This window comes from Physeter macrocephalus, chromosome 6 (assembly GCF_002837175.3).
Source record: "Physeter macrocephalus isolate SW-GA chromosome 6, ASM283717v5, whole genome shotgun sequence".
Lineage (NCBI taxonomy): Eukaryota > Metazoa > Chordata > Mammalia > Artiodactyla > Physeteridae > Physeter > Physeter macrocephalus.
In genome coordinates this window covers 85,490,118-85,510,677 of record NC_041219.1, presented here as the reverse complement: position 1 = coordinate 85,510,677, position 20,560 = coordinate 85,490,118, and the positions used below count along the sequence as shown (strand labels likewise).

At 47.1% G+C, this 20,560-nt stretch overlaps 2 protein-coding genes across 3 annotated transcripts; both read right to left on the bottom strand.

Annotated features, from left to right (window-relative positions):
* Positions 1-462: 462 nt before the first annotated feature.
* LOC102983447 (timeless circadian regulator) lies at positions 463-9,934 on the bottom strand. Of its 2 annotated transcripts, XM_028491244.2 has the most exons (19): positions 9,823-9,934; positions 9,666-9,728; positions 9,279-9,380; positions 8,945-9,100; positions 8,567-8,700; positions 8,283-8,370; positions 7,830-8,006; positions 7,250-7,467; positions 6,900-7,003; positions 6,587-6,756; positions 4,498-4,632; positions 3,852-4,003; positions 2,504-2,601; positions 2,291-2,411; positions 1,984-2,185; positions 1,568-1,713; positions 861-946; positions 658-775; positions 463-568 (listed from the first exon to the last, which is right to left on the bottom strand). In XM_028491244.2, the coding sequence occupies exons 1-19, from the start codon at positions 9,931-9,933 to the stop codon at positions 478-480; spliced, it is 2,472 nt and encodes an 823-aa protein (XP_028347045.1). In that variant the 5' UTR covers position 9,934; the 3' UTR covers positions 463-477. The 2 variants fall into 2 exon arrangements, with proteins under 2 accessions (XP_028347045.1, XP_054941566.1); XM_055085591.1 differs by lacking the exons at positions 463-568; positions 658-775; positions 861-946 and adding an exon at positions 953-1,451.
* A 289-nt stretch (positions 9,935-10,223) lies between these two features.
* LOC129392207 (protein timeless homolog) lies at positions 10,224-20,225 on the bottom strand. Its single transcript, XM_055085722.1, has 6 exons — positions 20,154-20,225; positions 11,515-11,677; positions 11,204-11,357; positions 10,801-10,915; positions 10,644-10,706; positions 10,224-10,358 (listed from the first exon to the last, which is right to left on the bottom strand). Exons 2-6 carry the CDS (start codon positions 11,609-11,611, stop codon positions 10,224-10,226), a joined length of 564 nt encoding a protein of 187 aa, XP_054941697.1. The 5' UTR covers positions 11,612-11,677; positions 20,154-20,225.
* Positions 20,226-20,560: the final 335 nt, after the last annotated feature.

Sequence of the window (20,560 nt, the reverse complement as noted above, 5' to 3'; positions counted from 1 at the left end):
GAGAAAGAGAAATATATCACTTATAAGTGGAATGTAAAAAATAAAACAAATGAATGAATATAACAAAAAAGCAGACTCACAGATACAGAGAACAAACTAGTGGTTACCAGTGGGGAGAGGGAAGGGGGAGGGGCAAGATAAGGGTAGGGGATTAAGAGGTGCAAACTATTAGGTATAAAATAAGCTACAAGGATACACTGTACAATATGGGGAATACAGCCAATATTTTATAACAATGATAAATGGAGTATAACCTTTAAAAATTGGTGACTATAGTGAATCGCTATATTGTATACCTGTAACTTACATAATAAAAAAGAAAAAATATATATATTTAAAAACAAACAAACAAAAACGACACCACAAACAGAGCAAGTGGACAGGAAGGAGAGGATAAGCCTTCCTTGGGAACAGGAAGCAGCAGGAAAAGAAACTGAGAGCTTGACTCTCATTTCAGAGGTTCCCTGAGCTTCCAAATCACTTACCATCAGAGTCCTGGAACTCCTCAAAAAGCCGCTGTAGCTCCAGCTCCTGATCTTCCGTCCACAGTACAATCTGGGTTCCTTTCCTGTTCAGGAGGGTGTCAGTGGAAGGGGGAGCTCAAGGAGTGAAGAGTGGATTCCCCATCTCAGTTCCCTCCAGAGCATGTGCCTCTACCTCTGGAAGTCCTTGACGCTGTCAGCCAGTCCCAGCTGTACCAGACGGTGGATGACCTGCTTGCGTGTCCGAGGAGCAGTTTTCAGGTGTGCCAAGATGGTGTCCACCACATTCTGACCTGAGGTGGAGGAGTGAGGCAGTGAAGAGGGGTCCCGGAGCTCAGACTGCCCCCCTCATGCTCTTCAGACCTCAAGGCCTCATACCTTCCACATCCTTATGGGCAAGGTACAGTTCCTGAAGCTGGGCCTCCTCCTCTGGGCTCCACACAGGGGGTCTGTGACTAGAAGATCTAAATGGGGAAAGGAGAAGGGGAGCATGTAGATTGTTGGCTCAAAAAGAGGAGACCAAAGGTCTTCTCTTCTAAAAGGAATAAGGGCAACGCAGGTACCGCAAAGGAGCCAGCTAGCAGAGGCCTAAGGTGTGCTTCCTTCCTCTTACCCTCCTTCCACTTAAGAACCCAAAAGTCAAACTAAGATTTTCCAGGTTGGGCCCATGGAACCTGACACTGCAGGGGCTGAGAGTATTATGGGAAAGAGAGAGAAGAGTGAAAGGAGAGGAGCTGAGATACTCAGGGAAAGAGGACAAATATTTCTATGCATCCTTATGGCTTTTCCCAGCACATCTTGGGATAAGGCACATATAGACTCCCTCTGGGGGGCCACCCCACTCTGACTGCCCCCCCGAACGCTGGTGAAGAAGAAAACCAGAGTAGACAGGAGACTTAGGCTCAATCCCAATTCCTCTCTCAGGTGACCTCAGGTAAAGCATTTCACCTTCGGGGCTTGTTTTCTCACCTACGAAAGGGAAAGAAAGGTTACACCAACTGATCTACAAGCTCTTCCAGCTCTGACACTCTGTGACTGTGTCACCCCCTTCCCCACCGCCAAGCCTTCCCCATCCTCAAGCTCACCCGCCATCCAGGGAGCCATAGCCCTCAGTCATCTCTCGAACCACAGCTGTGTTCTTCCAGAACAGCAGCTCCACAAAGGCTTTTTGGTTGACCACGGCCAGTGCAAAGAACTTGCCCAGGATGTATCTGGCAAAAGTCACTAGCTCCTGTGAGAGAGGGAGACTGCTGTGAGGCCTGTGGCCTAAATGTACATAAACATGGGCCTTTAGGTATTTTTTCTACTCCTGTTCCCAGCTGCCCCCTCCTCGCTCAGCCTCTTCTATCCTTCCCCTTGCAGCTCCCTCAACATGCCTGTCTACTTCCTCACCGTTCTCTCATCGCTCAGCCTTGACATGGCTCAGGGCACTTTATCCCCTATCCTTTTACCTCAGGACTCCCCTACACCTCTAGAACCCCATTCTTTGGTATCTCCTTACTTTATAGGCCCCAGCAGCAGGGTCGCTAAGCAGACGATTGAAGAGGCAGAAGAGGGAAAGCTGGAAAAGCAGGGCTTCCATTTTGAGATCATAGGCCAGCCGGTGCAGCATCTTGACGACACAGTGGTTGGTGTGGGCGCTATTTTGCTTGTAGCCCCGCAGCAGCAGCACGTAGGCTTGGATGACAGTTGAGTTCGCAAAGCTGCACCAAGACAGGGAGCGAGAGGATGTCAGCGTGAGGACGTGTGGTCGTCCTCACAGCCCCACGGTCTCCACCCTGAACCAATTCCATCCTCCTGGCCCGCACCGTTTCAGGTAGTCCAGAAAGTTAAATTCTTTCTCCAACACCTCGACCACGTGCAACTCTTCCTCCTCCACCTCTTCTTCATCTTCTTCCTCCGCCCCTTGTTCCTCTGGCCCCTGCTGCCCTATAGAAAGACGGAGGATTACTGGGTGTCTGTGACGCTGGCGCTAGAGAAGAGCTGGAAAGAGAGAGATGAGAAGGAAATGGGAGACTCACGGGGAAGCGGGGCCCAGACGATTTGCTTCAGCAGCTGAATCTCCTCCTCTGGGGAAATGTCTTGAGAGCCAAACACATCTCCTTCTGGCCACACCTCCCTGGAGCACAGAGAGAAAAAAAGGCTTTCACTAGAGGGAATATCTCAGTTATAATTTGAAGTGGGAGAAGGAATTTAGACTTATTTTATTTTCCAGCTGGAAAGAGAATGCAGACTGTTATTTCAAAGATGAAACAAAGACCCTAGGGAAATTTTCCCTCATAAGCCACACTGCAAAGAAAATCATATAGGAAGAAAAGGCAAATAATCTAAATGCATGACATTTGAACAAATGTTGAACAAATGTACATATTCACACAATGGTGTTTTTTGTTTTTATAAATTTATTTATTTATTTATCTATTTATTTTTCGCTGCTTTCACAATGGTGTTTTTTTTTTTTTTGCGGTACGCGGGCCTCTCACTGTTGTGGCCTCTCCCGTTGCGGAGCACAGGCTCCAGAGGCGCAGGCTCAGCGGCCATGGCTCACGGGCCCAGCCGCTCTGCGGCATGTGGGATCTTCCCAGACCGGGGCACAAACCTGCGTCCCCTGCATCGGCAGGCGGACTCTCAACCACTGCACCACCAGGGAAGCCCCACAATGGTGTTTTAAAGCCATTAATAATTGCAGAAATATATCTGATGAGAAATGATGCTCACGGGACTTCCCTGGTGGTCCAGTGGCTAAGGCTCCGTGCTCCCAATGCAGGGGGCCTGGGTTCAATACCTAGTTGGGGAACCAGATCCCGCATGCCTGCTGCAACAAAGAGTTCACATGCCGCAACTAAGAGTCTGCATGCTGCAACTAAAAGATCCCGCATGCCATAGCAAAGATCCCACGTGCCTCACCTAAGACCCGGTGCAGCCAGAATAAATAAATATTTGAAAAAAAAAAAATGATGCTCACAATATATTGAGAAATGAAAAAAATACTATAAATCAGTATTGCAATATTTCGATCTTGTAAAAGAAGGTGTATATGATGTCTATATATAACACAGAGGGAAAAACTCTGGAAGATAACTCATCAAAATGTTAATGATGGCTATCTTTGGCTCATAGAATTAACTTTATTTTTTTTTCCCCAACTAACTGTGCTAATATTTCTCAAAAATGAAACAAAAACAAATAATAAACCTCCCAATAAACCAACCCAAACTCCCCAGGACTCAGTACCCTATACAGAGCCCCAGAGCTTCTGAGGGGACTTCTCTCTTGAAGACTGAGAACCCCGTGCCACAGTGAAAGCCACTCCCTGCCCCCAAAAGCCCAGGGGCTGGATGTGGGAGGACGGGTAGGCGGGGCTCTTACCGGGCAGACCTAAGAAGGGTCAGGGCCTGTGGGGCCTGGCCAGCCAGGAGACAGTCTTGGATCCGCACCATGGCTTCTGCCCGCTGTTCTTCCACGGGCACCTCTGAGGCCGCATCAAAGGGAACCATGGAGTCCAAACTGAGCTCAGGATCCTAGAGAGGGATTATTAAAGCTCTGGTAACAGTTGGTTGCGGGGAGGAGACCCAGAGAGCCTACCCAGAGCACTACACTCAGGAAACAGAGAGTAGGACTTCCCTGGTGGCACAGTGGTTAAGAATCCACCTGCCAATGCAGGGGACACGGCTTCAAGCCCTGGTCCAGGAAGATCCCACATGCCACGGAGCAACTAACCCCGTACACCACAACTACTGAGCCTGCGCTCTAGAGCCCACGAGCCAGCCACAACTACTGAGCCCACGCACCACAACTGCTGAAGCCCATGCATCTAGAGCCTGTGCTCTGCAATAAGAGAAGCCACCGCAATGAGAAACCTGCGCACCACAACGAAGAGTAGCCCCCACTTGCTGCAACTAGATAAAGCCTGCGCACAGCCATGGAGACCTAACGCAGCCAAAAATAAATAAATAAATGTATTTAAAAAAAAAAAAAAAAAAAAAAGAAAGAGAGAGTTTCTGCAATTACTTACCTGGGCACAGCACTGTAGCTGCTCGGCCAGGGAGGGCCACACAGACTCCAGTTCCTCTGGGCTGTAGGGGACATTACCAGAAGCTACGGACTGATCTAGGACCTTCTTTTTCTTCTTTCTCTTCTTCCGTTTGTTCTACAAAGAAGGAACTGTGTTAGGATGGCACGAGAGCTAGGGAGGCCTTTCCCCCATCAATGTCCTCTATTAACTAATTAATTAGATGTCTGAATTAATTAGACATTCACAGAGTGACCACTATGTGCTACTCAATGGCAATGGGGAAGCAGCAGTGAAGAGCACATTTCCTCGCCCTTGAGGCACTTGTGGCCTAGTGGGGGAGACAGGTAAGTAGACAGGTAAATGACACTATAGCCTGGATAAGACCTAGAACATGGCTGAGCATAAAACGCCATAGCAAAACCCAGGAACAGCATGTGACTCATTTCTTGTGGCAGTGATACCTTAAACAGAAGCCTAGAGAATGAGCAAATTTGCTCTGAGGATAAAAAATTCTATATGAAAAGGCTTTATAAAATGCAAAGCACTCTGCAGATGTAAACTACAATTTTTTCTCCTGAAAAGCAGGAGAATGAGAGTCAATACCCCAACCCCGCTCCCCTAAGGCATGGCTGTGAACCAGTCTTCGCTGTGGGCAAACAGGAGGGCCTGTGAGCCCCTTAATGAGGTTTGTGCTTTATTCAAGGAACTTATAAACACACTAAAGGTCAGGAGCATGAGTTTGGATTCCAGCAGACCAGGATTTAAGTATTGACGCTAGCCATATACCAGCAAGACCTTGGACAAGTTGCTTAACCACTCTGCACACGTGTCCTAGTGCTATTGCAAGGATTATAGGGAAACCTTAGCACAACGTCTGAGACATAGTAAATGCTCGATATATCGTGATAGCACCTATTAGTACTGCTACTACAACAGAGCTCCGAGTGTAAATAGACCTTTAAGAAAAGTCTCATTGGTACTACAGCCCCTTTCAAGTCCAGTTCTGACCGAGTTTTAACCTATAGCAAATAGAATTATAGGAAAATTTTTACAAAGCAGAGTCCTTGTGTCTCCAGGATAGAAATTCCTTGAGGTTTTCTTCTTGTCCCAGACTTTTCATTTATTATTTCATTTCAGGCTCATGGGTAGATGTTACAACCAACTTTTAAAGATCAGGACTCACACAAGCAGCTTAAGTTATTCTAACAGTAACTAATACAGGATGAGATCCCAGACCTCTGACTTTTTTTTTTTTTTTTTTTTGGCCGCACCATGCGGCATGTGAGATCTTAGTTCCCTGACTAGGGATCAAACCTGGACCCCTGCAGTGAAAGTTTGGAGGCTTAACCACTGGACCGCCAGGGAAGTCCCCAGACCTCTGACTTTTAATGTAAGGCCCTTTCTATCTCATTACAGTGCTTCTGAAGTATAACCAGGAAATAGCACAGCATAATTACTAAATTCTAAAATTATCAACCCCCTGAGACTTCCCTGGCAGTCCACTGGTTGAGACTTCGTCTTCCAATGCAGGGGGTGTGGGTTCGATCCCGAGTCGGGGAGCTAAGATCCCACATGCCACGTGGCAAAAAAAAAAAAAACCAAAAAACCCAACAGACATAAAACAGAAGCAATATTGTAACGAATTCAATAAAGACTTTAAAAATGGTCCACATCAAAAAAAAAAAAATCTTAAAAATAAATAAATAAAATAAAATTATGAAGCAATATTGTAACGAATTCAATAAAGACTTTAAAAATGGTCCACATCAAAAAAAAAAAATCTTAAAAATAAATAAATAAAATAAAATTATGAACCCCCAGAGTCCATGTGCTTAGCACAGAGCAGGTGTTTAATTAATGTTTCCTGAATGAATTAAGATACTTATGGTAGATCAGGGATCAACCTAATGAGAGGAAACTCACAAGGCAGAACTACATCGGCAACACCAACGAAACTCTTGCCCTTAGTTCAGAGTAGTTCTAACAGACCAGCTTAAGCTACAGAAAATGTGAGGAGAAAGAGCCCCCTGTCCTTTCTGTCCTCCACCCTTTCCCCCCAGCTCTTTCCACACCCTGGGCTGCCCAGTACCTGCACCATCAGGTTCCCACGGCTCCGGCAGAACCGCTCCAACATCTTGAGGAAGAGGTGGGTGGTTTCCACCAGGTCACGAAGGAAAGAGCGGGGCTGGCATCTCTCATCGAACTTTCGAAAGAGTGCCAGGAAGAGCTCTCGGTACTCCATCACATAGAAAATGTTGTCTAGAAACAGGGAAGAGAAAGGAATGGAAGGACTGATCTGGAAAGCTTGGGCAAAGGAGAGACGGGTGAAGCTGGGTCTGGGAAGAGTGAGATTCGGATCAAGGGGCAGGGAAGGCGGGATCAGAGACCAAGCCAGGCCTCACTCTGGATGATGCGGCTGCTCTCCCTTACAGCCTCGTCTGGGGACACATTCATCTCATTCACTGTGGCCAGCAGTTCCTGATAGGCCTTCAGAGCCAGGTGCATCCTGTGAGAGGGAAAGAGGTAAAATGGAGGACAGCTTAGGACCTTGGTTCATGGAAACAGTATCACCCTTTGCACCCTCACCCGCCAAAACAGTTCCATCAAAAACTGAATGACCCAGCCAGTCCTTGCTCCCCAGCTGACCACCTGAAGCCTGAAACAGGACAGAAAGTACCACCCAGAATTCAGGCATTCAGATTCCCAGCCTGGCCAAGATGCCCACTCTGACCCCAATTCTCCTCCCGCTCACCGGCGTGCCCAGGAGGTGGCTTCCTTGCGGTCGGTCAGCATCATCTCATAGTAGTTGGTGAGGTTCTGCTCAATGAAGTGGAAGGTGCGGACAGTGAGGGTCTCAGAAACCAGGCCTGGCCGGAAGGAGGCAGCTCGGTTGAAGGCCATGAAGAAAGCCAAAGCCCACATGTAGTAGGTCTCATCATGCTGCTGAGCCTTCTCCCGAAGCAGGTGGTCCTGATGTCAAGGAAAAACAGACCACTTCATGACGTCAGGGCTTCCAACTTCCTCCTGTCCTATGATGACCAGGTGGACCCTGGATACCACTGTAACAATATTCTAGGATCCAAATTTCCATCCCTCTCTCATTCTCCCCACATTCCCTTCCCCTTCCTCTGCGGCAATCTCTAGAGCTTTTTTTGTCGTATCAATAACCCACTCCCTCTTGACTTCATCGCCATGTCTCAGGGCACCCTACATCCATTTCACCTACTAGTCCACTCTCCATGGTCAGCTTTCCGTGGGTTCCTTCCCAGCTTGCCCTTCTTACCCACCGCTGCCCCAATCACCTCTCTACTCCATCTTTCCTAGGCTCTCACCTTCACCGAGCCCATGAGCCGGTTGTAACAGTTCTCCAGGAACTCAGAGCAGAAGTCTCTGAGAAAGAGTCTCACGTTGAGGGCAGAGCGGCGCTGAACGGACAGCTCCCGGGCAGCCTGGCGACGTTTAGGAACCCGTCGGGGCTGCTTTCCCAAATCGGAAGTGTAGTTTTGGAGCTGGGGATGTAGGTTGAGGGAATTAGAATTACTCCTAACCACCTCCCTCCCCTGCAGCTCTTTACACATCCTTGGTACTACAGTTTTCTCAGAAGAAACTTGTAGAAGGTGCTCTCCCTCTGGTACTAAGTGAAGATGCAGGTAAAGACAATGCCAAAAGCTCTATTTCTCCTAGGTCTCCAACTTTCTAAGCCTAAGAACAGAGAAGCTTTACCTCCAGAGAGGTAAAGGCCCCCCACTCCACGATGTTCCCACCCCTGATGGGAGCATACTCACATTGTGGAGACCTTTGTGAAAGATGAGGTCCCTCTCCCCGATGGATTTCAAGCCCTGGACAATGTAGGAGCCCCCAAATCGAGAATGCCTGCAGAGAAAAAAAAGTCCAGGGTGATTCCTCAATTCTCTGGAGGCTTCATCCCCATTCTCTTTCAGCAGCACATCAGAGCATGCTGTAACTGCAAAGTGCTCTCTTGTCACCACTGCCTTAGCATTTGGCCCAAGCCCTAGCATTCCGTAGTACAGGAATGGGAACATGAGTAGCGCGGCTCTCCACCACTCACCTGTTGCCTCGCTGCAGGGCTCGAGTCTTCTTTTCTGCCATCTCTCGCTGGCGCAACACCTCCAGTTCTGCCACAGCTGTCCTCCGCTCCTGAGCTAAGCGTCCCTGCCCTACTCCTGCCAGCTGCTCAGGGTTCTAGATTTAGAACAAGGAGGGAAGAGTCAGAAGGACAGTCATTCCCTTTTCTGAGTTCACTCCTAGTGGTGACAGAAAGAGTGAACAAAATAGGACTGTTGATGGGACCCTGTACTTAAGACATGGCTATTCAACCTGGCACCTGCCTTCCCCAGGTATTTCAGTCATGATACAAGAGCAATTCTGGCCACACAGCAGAAACGGACATGAGGGAAGGGATTGAGGCAACAGGTGAGTGTCTCACCTGGTCACGAAAAATAAGGGAGATGATCTCCAGCACATGGAGGCTCCACTGGTGCTCTGCAGTTGAGCTGGCCAGGAAGAGGAGCAGGTCGTCCAGGCCACTGAGGTGAATCGCCCAGAGAAGCCGGTCGTGGACACTGGCGTCATCATCGATCCTCTGAGCAGTGAGCGGTGAGGGGAAGAGGGGAGATCAGTCAGTTCTACTGCCCTGCCTTGAGGTTTTCCAACTCATTCCTTGACGAAGGTCCCTCCCCGAGTTTCGTCAGAGGACAGAACAGCGAAAAAGGGGCAGCCCAACCTCATCAAGCACGAGAACTCAGACCAGCCAAGATCACCTTCTCCTGATCAAGGTCGGCTGGGACATGGAGAACATTTCTGACCAGCAGCAAGATCCGCTCAATCAGCAAGCTGTCTTCCTCCTGCCGTTCCTCCCAGCCCTGGTCAGAAGAAGGAGAGTTAGAGGACAAGACCCCCTGTGGAAGGCGGGAGGCATCTACCCTGATGGGGCGAGAGAGGCACAGAGAAGAATCAGGATTAAAAAGAAAGAGCAGGAAGAGTTCGAGCAGTCCCGAGGCAGCAGAGACAGCGGATTGGACTTGTACCCCCAAGGACCAGGACCGTATCTCCAAACCCCGCATGTTCTGACGCCCCACCTGGGGTTCTGCCCAGGGGAGGAGCAGGGCGCTAACTGTCCCCTGGGATCTTGTGAGGCGGAGACTCACCAGCTGCAGCAGCTCATACAAAGTTTCACTGAGGACTCCAAAAGCCTTCTCACTGGCAAAGGCCTATGAAACAGGGGGATGGACCTTAAGTAGCCCCCGCCCTCTCCTTTCCCACCGCCCCCAAACTCTGCCCCGGGATTCTGGAGGAAAACCTCACCTCTTTGTAGGCTTGCAAGTACGCTAGCACCTGCAGAAAGTGGTGCCGGAAGCTGGGCTCCTTGGGCACGCTGCCAAAACAGAGCAAGGCTGGTTGTGTCAAGTTCACCATCAGCCTGGGGAGACCATGAAGGAGGGAGAAGCTGCTCAGTTTCCTCACCAGGTACAAATACCAAAGGCTGGCACACAGTATATGTTAAAAAGCTGGGGGATCAACAACGAGGTCCTGCTGTATAGCACAGGGAACTATATTCAATATCCTGTGATAAATCGTAATGGAAAAAATATAAAAAAGAATGTATATATATGTATAACTGAATCACTTTGCTGTATCCTTGACGAAGGTCCCTCCCCGAGTTTCGTCAGAGGACAGAACAGCGAAAAAGGGGCAGCCCAACCTCATCAAGCACGAGAACTCAGACCAGCCAAGATCACCTTCTCCTGATCAAGGTCGGCTGGGACATGGAGAACATTTCTGACCAGCAGCAAGATCCGCTCAATCAGCAAGCTGTCTTCCTCCTGCCGTTCCTCCCAGCCCTGGTCAGAAGAAGGAGAGTTAGAGGACAAGACCCCCTGTGGAAGGCGGGAGGCATCTACCCTGATGGGGCGAGAGAGGCACAGAGAAGAATCAGGATTAAAAAGAAAGAGCAGGAAGAGTTCGAGCAGTCCCGAGGCAGCAGAGACAGCGGATTGGACTTGTACCCCCAAGGACCAGGACCGTATCTCCAAACCCCGCATGTTCTGACGCCCCACCTGGGGTTCTGCCCAGGGGAGGAGCAGGGCGCTAACTGTCCCCTGGGATCTTGTGAGGGGGAGACTCACCAGCTGCAGCAGCTCATACAAAGTTTCACTGAGGACTCCAAAAGCCTTCTCACTGGCAAAGGCCTATGAAACAGGGGGATGGACCTTAAGTAGCCCCCGCCCTCTCCTTTCCCACCGCCCCCAAACTCTGCCCCGGGATTCTGGAGGAAAACCTCACCTCTTTGTAGGCTTGCAAGTACGCTAGCACCTGCAGAAAGTGGTGCCGGAAGCTGGGCTCCTTGGGCACGCTGCCAAAACAGAGCAAGGCTGGTTGTGTCAAGTTCACCATCAGCCTGGGGAGACCATGAAGGAGGGAGAAGCTGCTCAGTTTCCTCACCAGGTACAAATACCAAAGGCTGGCACACAGTATATGTTAAAAAGCTGGGGGATCAACAACGAGGTCCTGCTGTATAGCACAGGGAACTATATTCAATATCCTGTGATAAATCGTAATGGAAAAAATATAAAAAAGAATGTATATATATGTATAACTGAATCACTTTGCTGTACAGCAGAAATTAACATAGCACTGTAAATCAACTATACTTCAATTAAAAAAAAAAAAAAGCTGGGGAATCAACCTGATAACAGCATGAAAGAGAGGCTTGTCCTCGCAGTGTTGGGTAAGGATGGGTAGGAGGTCGCTCTGCAGGATTTGCGCTGCCCCCAGCTGCTGCCGTACATCTCGCGTCTCATCCTCATGCCTCAAGTAGCGGATCAAATCCTTCACACTCTCTTCAGGGACAGAATAAACACTTACATGGAACCCTGGCAGAAACTCTACCCAGGCCCATGTGCTTTTCATACCCATGGCTTGAGAAATTCAAAAGACCTAGACTCAAGCAACTGTTTTTTTTTTTTTTTTAACCTGTTACCTCAAAAAGCGACTCACCTAAGCAATCTGGCTCCTTGTGGTAAGTGTCTCCCTCCAAGTACCCAAGAGCACTGCATGTGGCTAGAAGTTCACAATTCATCATGTACAAGTCCATACATCAGTGGACCAGCCGTTAGAGAAGAAAGGCAGGTGGAGCCAAGGGAGCTAGAAGTGATGAGGCCTGTAGAGACAAGGAAAGATAACAAATGTAGGGGGACTTCCCTGGTGGCACAGTGGTTAAGAATCCGCCTGCCAATTTAGGGCACATGGGTTCGTGCCCTATTCTGGAAAGATTCCACATGCTGCGGAGCAACTAAGCCTGTGTGCCACAACTACTGAGCCTGTGCTCTAGAGCCCGTGCTCCTCAACAAGAGAAGCCACCGCAATGAGAAGCCTGCGCACCGCAACAAAGAGTAGCTCCCGTTCGCCACAACTAGAGAAAGCCCGCGTGCAGCAACAAAGACCCAATGCAAGCAAAAATAAACAAATAAATAAATAAATCTATTTAAAAAAACCCAAAACAAAACAAATGTAGGGTCCTCCCCATAAAAGGGAGGGGGGAGCAGGCAGGGCCCTAATGCTCTGAGTATTCTGATCAAGGTCCTCAAATGCTTCACTTTTGTCAGCCCCGAAAGTGTTGTTCCCAGTCCCGGGGAAAGCTTTAAGTTAAGACTTCTACCCAGGAGGCTCCGAGACTAAGAATTAAGCCATCCCATCCTCTAAATCGGGTCTGAAACTGTAGAAACAGTATGTTTGAGTCTAGATAACCTAGTAGAAAGAAAGGCTGGTTAGCAAAGGGCATCAACTCTGAGAATTTCACCCTGAGAAAGCTCTGCAGCCTTGTGAGAAAGGTGGGAGAATGAGCTTACCTTTGCCTTAAAATTGCTGGGGGAATTCCCTGGCGGTCCAGTGGTTAGGACTCAGCGCTTTCACTGCTAAGGGCCCAGGTTCAATCCCTGGTCGGGGAACTAATTCCACAAGCTGCGCAGCACGGCCAAAAATTTAAAAATTGCTGGACCCGGTCCCCCTCCACCTTCCACCCGCACAGTTAGAGCTCTTCTGTACCACAAGAACTGAGAAAACCCAGCTCTGACTGTACAGTGATCCCACTGAGGATCTGATATATCCCAGGACCCCTGAGGCTTCTGAGGTCCTGGGGATGTAAAAAGAAAGTTCCCTCACTCTCCTCCCCCAAGTTACTCTTAAATTTTGGTGATCTTAGCAGAAGCCAGTACCTAACAGAATGGGTGAGGAAAAGAAGTAAATAGGAACTAGTTAAATTCCTTGTCCCTCTCCACAGAAGAACCATCTTCCTTTTCTGAAGCACACCCCCTTTTATTAAGATCCCTAAACCCTCATCAGATAATCAAGGAGGCACAGATCCTGGATGTTTCAGAACCTCACACACACACACACACCATTCACTATGCGTCCCCTTGTCACATTCAGCCACACTCTCAGCACGCAGCAGCTTCCTCTAAAAATACCTTTCCCTGTTCCATACGTACCTCTAGCCCAACTCCACCCCTGTTCCCCCACAGGAAATAAGAAATGGGCCATGTCCAAAGGACCAAGGTTTAATGCCTGATGTTATCTCCATGCATTTATGTAACTGGGCTACTTCTCTAGGCTGCTGTTTTCCCTTCCCCTACCCAGTGCTAATCTCCTTTCTGACTGCTCAGCCCAGCAACAGTGAGCCAGTAAAACACAGAATGACCAGGAAAACTGAAGGGATACCTGCCTTTGCTGCCCTTTCTCATGGGACTTGCAGACCCTAAGACCTGGGCTCCAGTGAGGCAGGTGCAGTGTGAGATCTGTGACTTTCCTCCAAGAAAGATCTAGCTTAAAAAAAACAAACAAACAAACATCTAGCTTTTCCAGACAGACCACTGGTGTATACACACATACACACACACACACACACACACAGAGCAGACCAATTCTAATATTCAATATTTGTAAAACTGGCCCCAGCAGAGTACTCAAACCTCTGCTTTCAACACATCGTTTTACCTGAAAGGCAAAAATAACAGAGGTGGTAACTGCTGTTACCTGGCTACCTAAATAAAAGCTGGAGGGGAAAGGAGATAGGGAAGGAGCATCCTTGCAGATGTGAGAAGGAAAGAGGTTATGTAAGAGACCTAAGACTTCAGGTTCTAATCCCCTGAAGTTCTGACAGAACCAGAGAGGAACAAGCAAAGTAGAGGAAGAAATGGGTCAGATGACTATTATAAAGCTCCCAGGCAAGCTGGGTTTACATGAGGCAAGCAGGCAGTCTTGGGCCTATTCATTAGAACTGGAATAAAAGAGCTCTAAACAGGAGTTCCAGCCCTCACTGGTGGAAACATACTATTAAAAAATCAGCCAGGGACAGAAAACTTACAGTTCACTCTCTTTTCATGCAGTTATCTAGAAGCTACTCACCTAGTCTGTGTGGCCTCATCTTCCTTTCCTAGACCACTTATAATCTGATTGTCTTATACCTACTTCACACTTACCCATCCAACCCGCCACTTCTTAGATCCATGCCTTAGGTGCCTCCTCTGGCTATCTAGTCCCCCAACCCAGGAACATAAACATACACATTCCAAGACATAGAGCCGCTTCATGCTCTCTGAACCTTGCTCCCTCCTTCTGGAAGGTCCACCTCCCTTAACTCCAAAAGTTCTAAGCCTACCTGACCTTCAAGATCCAGCTCAAATGCCACTCCTCCACGAAGCTCTCCCTGATAGCCTACAGCAGGACAGGATCTGACCGCACATATCACTCTAAATAGACTTCCTCCTCCGGCACTGAACTACTTCTTTACGTTATAATAACCTAGAATACATCTTTTCTCCTCTACTAAATGTTGTTTTATGCATTTCTGAATGCATTGAATTTCTTTCATAAGATAGACATTCAGTAGAAACTGTTAAATGCAACTTGGTGTAATAGAAAGAACAGTACAACGGTCAGAAGGTGGGGTCAGAGTCCTGGCTTCACTGCCTACCCGCCCATTTATTCCTCATCAAGGCAGTCTTAGCTTCCTTATCTGAGAAATAAGGGAAAGGATACTGTGGCAGCCATGGAAGTGCCTGCTCAGATTTCTCAAGAAAGAACTTTCCATTCAGCTGCAAAGAATGCAGTTAGCTGACAGCACCTCCAGGACCCACCTCAGCTCTACTCTTCCTGGGCAGTCCCCCAGCTAATGACTAAGCACAGGGCTCACTACAGTCATAGTGAGCATGGGCTCACTATAGTTACCACCACCAAATTCTTTCCTCCTACAGAGAGGGAAAAGGAGAAGCCACAAGTGCTATTTCAGGACAACGGGACAGAACAGATATATACAAGCTTTTAATTTCTCTTTATTCCAATCGGAGTACTTTATTCTCCTTCCTGAGTTTTCTACTTTGAAAATAATTCTCCCCATGCCACCTCTTTGACCCAGAACAAAGGCAAAACAGGAAAACCAGCCATTCTGGCTTGACAAAGAACCAAGAGAAAAAAGAAATTCTTTTTTTTTTTTTTTCCGAAAAAATGTTTATCTTAGAATTAACAAAACATGCAAGTAAAAGCATTAACATTATACCCTCAATGTCCCAACTACCTAAACAGTCATTCTCAAGCCAGGCTGTACTTTAAAACCACCTTAGGGGGGTTTTCCTGGTGGTGCAGTGGTTAAGAATCCGCCTGCCAGTGCAGGGGACGCAGGTTTGAGCCCTGGTCTGGGAAGATCCCACATGCCGCGGAGCAACTGGGCCCGTGAGCCACAACTCCTGAGCCTGCGCGTCTGGAGCCTGTGCTCCACAACAAGAGAGGCCGTGACAGTGAGAGGCCCGCGCACCGTGATGAAGAGTGGCCCCCCGCTCGCCACAACGAGAAAGCCCTCGCACAGAAATGAAGACCCAACACAGCCAAAAATAAATAAATAACTAAATAAATTAAAAACCACCTTAGGATACCTGCTTAGGCTCTGTCCAAATATTCAGAAACCCCAGGGGCTGGGGAGAAGGGGCACAGGCACAGTATATAGGAAATGCTCACCAAATGATCCTATAATTGGGAACTGCTTTAACATATACAAGACTATTATGCTGAAGGAAAATAAAGATGCAAAGGCGGGGAAAAAAAAAAGATGCAAAGGTGGTCTACAACTTTATTCAACAATCAGCAGTTAGTTCTAATCATTTTTTTAATTGATGACCTTCTAGATAGGGTTTTTTTGAGTTTTTTGTTTTGTTTTGTTTGCTTTGTTTTAAAATACTGACTGCGGGGGCTTCCCTGGTGGCGCAGTGGTTGCGCGTCCGCCTGCCAATGCACGGGAACTGGGTTCGCGCCCCGGTCTGGGAGGCATCCCACAAGCCGCGTAGCGGCTGGGACCGTGAGCCATGGCCGCTGGGCCTGCGCGTCCGGAGCCTGTGCTCCGCAACGGGAGAGGCCGCGATAGAGGGAGGCCCGCATACCACAAAAAAAATAATAAAATAAAATAAAATAAAATACTGACTGCGGTAATATAGTTGTTCCCAAACTTCTGGTTTCATGGATGGGTCTTTAATTTTTTTTCAATTTAGGGAGACTAACCTAAGGTGGCAGACTCTAAACTTTGTAACTTAAGGACAATTTAAAAAAAATACAGACACACAAACCTCGTATATTGCTGGCAGGACTGTAAAATGGCGCAGCTGCTGTGGAAGTTGGTTTGGCAGTTCCTCAAAACATTAAACAGAGTTACCATAGGACCTAGCAATTCCACTCCTAGGTATATATATCTGAGAGAAATGAAATGTACGTCCACACAAAAACCTGCACACCAATGTTCAAAGCAGCATTATTTATAATAGCCAAAATGTGGAAAACCCCAATGTCCATCAATTGATGAATGGATAAACAAAAAGTGGTAATCTACACAATGGAATATTATTTGACAATAAAAAGGAATGAAGTACTGATACATGCTACAATATAGATGAAATTTGAAAACATTACGTTCCATAAAAGAAGCCAGACACAAAAGGTCACATATTGTAAGATTCCACTCATATGAAATACCCAGAATAGGCAAATCCATAGAGACAGAAAGTAGATTAGTGGTTGCCAGGGACTGGGGAGAGGAGGCAATGGGGAGTGACTGCTAGTAGGGACCTATGTGGTTTCTTTTGGGGGTGATAAAAATGTTCTAACATTAGATAGCAGTAACAGTTGCACATCTCTGTGAATTGTACATTTTAAAAGGGTGAATTTTATGGTATGTGAATTATATCTCAATACAGCTGTTATAAAAAACACCCACACAATTACTATACATTGTTTTCAGTATTTAAACACCAAAAAACCCCCACAAAAACCTAAGAAGGACAAAAATCCCAGAATAAAGTACAGTCCTTTAATACATTTAATTTTATGAAAAAACTCATTATGTTGTATTTTCACATTTTATCATAGACAGATGAGAACTCTGTCAAACACCTTAGACAAAGCAGATCTGGACATTTAAAAGGGATGTTAGTTACTTTTCTCACTCAACTAAGTACTAAGCAGTTGAGATGAAGCAATAATCATCTCAAATGCAGGCCTCAAAATGCAAGAACCAAAGGAAAATAAAGGATAAAATATTAAATACGCTTCCAATTCAAAATAGAAAATTAACACATTTCTTGAAAACAAAATAAAACCAAGCAAAAAACTCTGTCCCAAGCCAACCCTGCTCTAATAACCAGCTTTGAGATTCACTAGTATGAACAGAATGATGCTTGGCATTTGAATTCCAGTTCTGTCCAGTACTAAGTTGGTGATCTTGTGCATGTGGCTTAACCTAAACCTCAGTTTCCTTATCGAGAAAAATAAGTAGGGGGTGGTTCAAATGAGATAATGGAAATCAGTGTCATTTGTGGACCAACGGACCATTGCTGGTCCACAAACTGTTAGTAGTCTGCATCAAGATATGGACAAAAACAAAGCATAAGCATTTAGAACATCTTATAGCAATTTGATGCAGTTGATGTTTGTTGAATCTAATAGTAAAAATGCCTATATTCTGTATGTCTTTTTTCATGTTATTTCTTTAGTAATTTAATTTTTCTAATAATACTATTCTAGTTCTACTATTTTAGAAAAGTACTTTATATTTCAAGTGATATATCACAATAAAGCTAGAAAAAAAAGAAAGAAAGAAAAGTACTGGTCTGCAATAGCCCGGGGGGGAAAAAAACACTGGTCGTTCACAACAAAAGTTTGAGAAGCTCTGATATCAAACACTTATACTTAGTGTTGAGCACAAAGAATTCTCAAAATATTAATTTCCTCTCCATCTATTGGACTCTATAGTCAGTCACTAAGTGCTTACAAAGATCCTCCTAGGCAAAAGATAGTGCTGTGCAGGTGCAGTGGCTGCAGTGCTAAAGAAATTTAAGGAATTTAGTTGCAGAAATAAAACCCACCTAATATAGAAGAAACAATGTAAAAGAAAGTCAGTACTAGCTCTAAGTGATACTTAAAAGAAAATTCTGAAAAACTAGGGCTCTTTTCAGGTTAAAGTGGCCAACGAGGTTTTGTCAGAGAAAGTGTGATTAGAACTGGGCCTTTGAAGGCTGCATAGAATTCAGGCAGCTGAGAGGAGGAGGGGAACTTAAGCAGAGAATTTGCCAGAGTAAAACCAGAGAGGGAGCCACTATGAATAAAGGAGTCTTAACAGGAAAGCGATGGAAACGAGGGTTGGAACCGGCTTTATGGGAAAACTTGGTCTTTGTCTATCAATTCAAGGATTTAGAACATAAGCCTGGGACTTAACTGAAGATTTCTGAGCTGAAAAACAAAATGATCAAACTGGGGTCTCACAAGCAGAAGCACATATCCTACTTGTGTATCACTACACATCACTCTCTGTAAGGTCTCAATCTTTCTTCCTTTTACTGCATTCACTCTGCAAAAGATCCCAACCTCCGATCAATGCAACCACTTGCTTTCTAGACTCCTGGATTCAAATCTAGACTCAGATTTGCTAGAGGAAACCAAACAACCCTGCAAAATGATACACAACAAATGTGGTCTCCAACCTGAACAGGTCCTCAGCCTGGCCCAGCAAACCCTTAGTGTTCCTGGTCCTCTCCCTCTTCTCCTTCCCAAGGAACAGCTGTTTCTAACTTTCACCGTTACCCTCAAGCCCCTTTACTCCACTGCTTCCCACACCTCTCAGCTGGTGTCTCAGGTCCCTTCCTCTCAGAACAACTGAGATCATCAGAAATGAACTGTCTCAATTCTCTCCACCCAAGCCTAAAAACATACATATTTCAAATGACTCTAAGCCCTCCATTTGTGAATGATCAATTACTTCTCGTCCCTCAGTTGCTTCTTCCTATTCCTCATGTTTCCAATTTTCTCTTTATACTGGCTCCATTCCCATATGTTATGAGTTGCTCAAAGCTCCTCCATCTTAGGGGGTGGGAAAACCCCCAAAACAAAAGAAAACAAACACCTTTCCTTGACCTCATATTGGCTGCTCCCCCACTCCTCCTTAAGTGATGATGCTCCTCAGGCTTGCATCTTTTTCTTCTTTTGGTGGCCCTGCCACACAGCTTGGGGGATGTCAGTTCCCCAACCAGGGCTTGAACCCGGGCCACGGCACGTATCATAGGTGTTCAGCACATGCTTTCTAAGCTGAAGTAGACAAGTTCTGAAGTTGAGGGGGAGAGGATGGGGCTGGAGATTTGGAGGCATCGGGATGTAAGGTGGTGTGTCAAGTTGTGAAAGTAGATAAATTTACTCAAGAGAGTTCTGAGCGAGAGGAGTAAGGAAGCCAGGGCAGACTTCTTTGTCACCCTGTAACTGCAGAGGACTCATTTACATGTGTTCTTCCTTCCAGTTCCTTAAGGGCAGGAACTCTTTCTATTCATCTCTGTCCACCTGGTACTGAGCACAGAGCACAGTACATGTTAGGAGCTCAGTAACCTTTGACTCAGTTGTGTAAGTGCCACTGATAATAGAGGGAGGTAAAATACTTCAGGGACACAGAGGAAGAAGTGACTACTTTGGCCCAGGAGGGCTGGAAATAGAGGTTTTCAGCAGGACAACTGAGCTCCTGAAAGAGTTCATCTGGCAGAGAAGTGGCAAGAACTTCAAGTAGAGGGAACAGCAGGAGCACAGGTACCAAAGCATGAAAGAGCACAATGCAGACACACCCTTTCCATAGGTTTGGGAGTCAAGTGCATGAGATAGAAAAAAATGATAGGGAGCTTTAGAACGTCAGCTGAGAGGGTCAGACAGAGTCAGACTGCCAAAGGCCATGGACACCCACCTAAGGATATAAACTTGACCGTGGGCGGCCAAAGAGGAGTTTTAAATTTAATCTGAAATGACCAGATTGACTTTTTATAACGGTAATTATGTAGTGGCAGCACGAAGGGCCAAGAATTGAAGAGACTCAAGGGAAGGACCTTAATTAACAGCTGATGGTACGGCTAACAAACCCAAGCAGAGGCTGTATCCTCCTTAAGCCTTCTACCCGAGGGAAAGGAGGGAAGGGAATGAGAAATCCATTTTATAAAAACTCAAGATTTAAGTCAAGCGACCAGTGAATCCCAGCTCCTGCTGACCACCAAGCTGGACACCTATTTTTTTCGGGTCTGAACTGTATGGAAAGTTCCGAAGTGCAAATGCCCAGGAAGCTTCTGTCTTACTTTAAGGTTCCAAGCCCCTTCCTATCACAGCCGCACCGCTGCGCGAGGACCTATCTGTGCAGAATGGCGTCGGGAAAATGAGGGGACGTCCCACGAGAGTTGGAAACGCTGCGGCTCCCACACAGGACGCGGGGTGGGGACGCGTGCGCACCTAAAGAGCGCGCCCCGCCCCCTGCCTTTAAACCGGGTGGCGGGAAAGGGAACTCCGCGCCTCCCAGAAGGCCCCCCGCGGCTTCGAAGGGACGCAGCCCGCTTAGAGCCCTCTCGCCCAGACACTCACCCGCTCCCCGCCGGTCCTCAGAATCCCCGCGGAGCCAGCAGCTGCCGCCACACTTCCCGCCACCCGGCTGGGCTGGACCACACCCCGCCTACGTGAGGAGCGGGGCGGGGAGAGCGGGGCTGGTCCA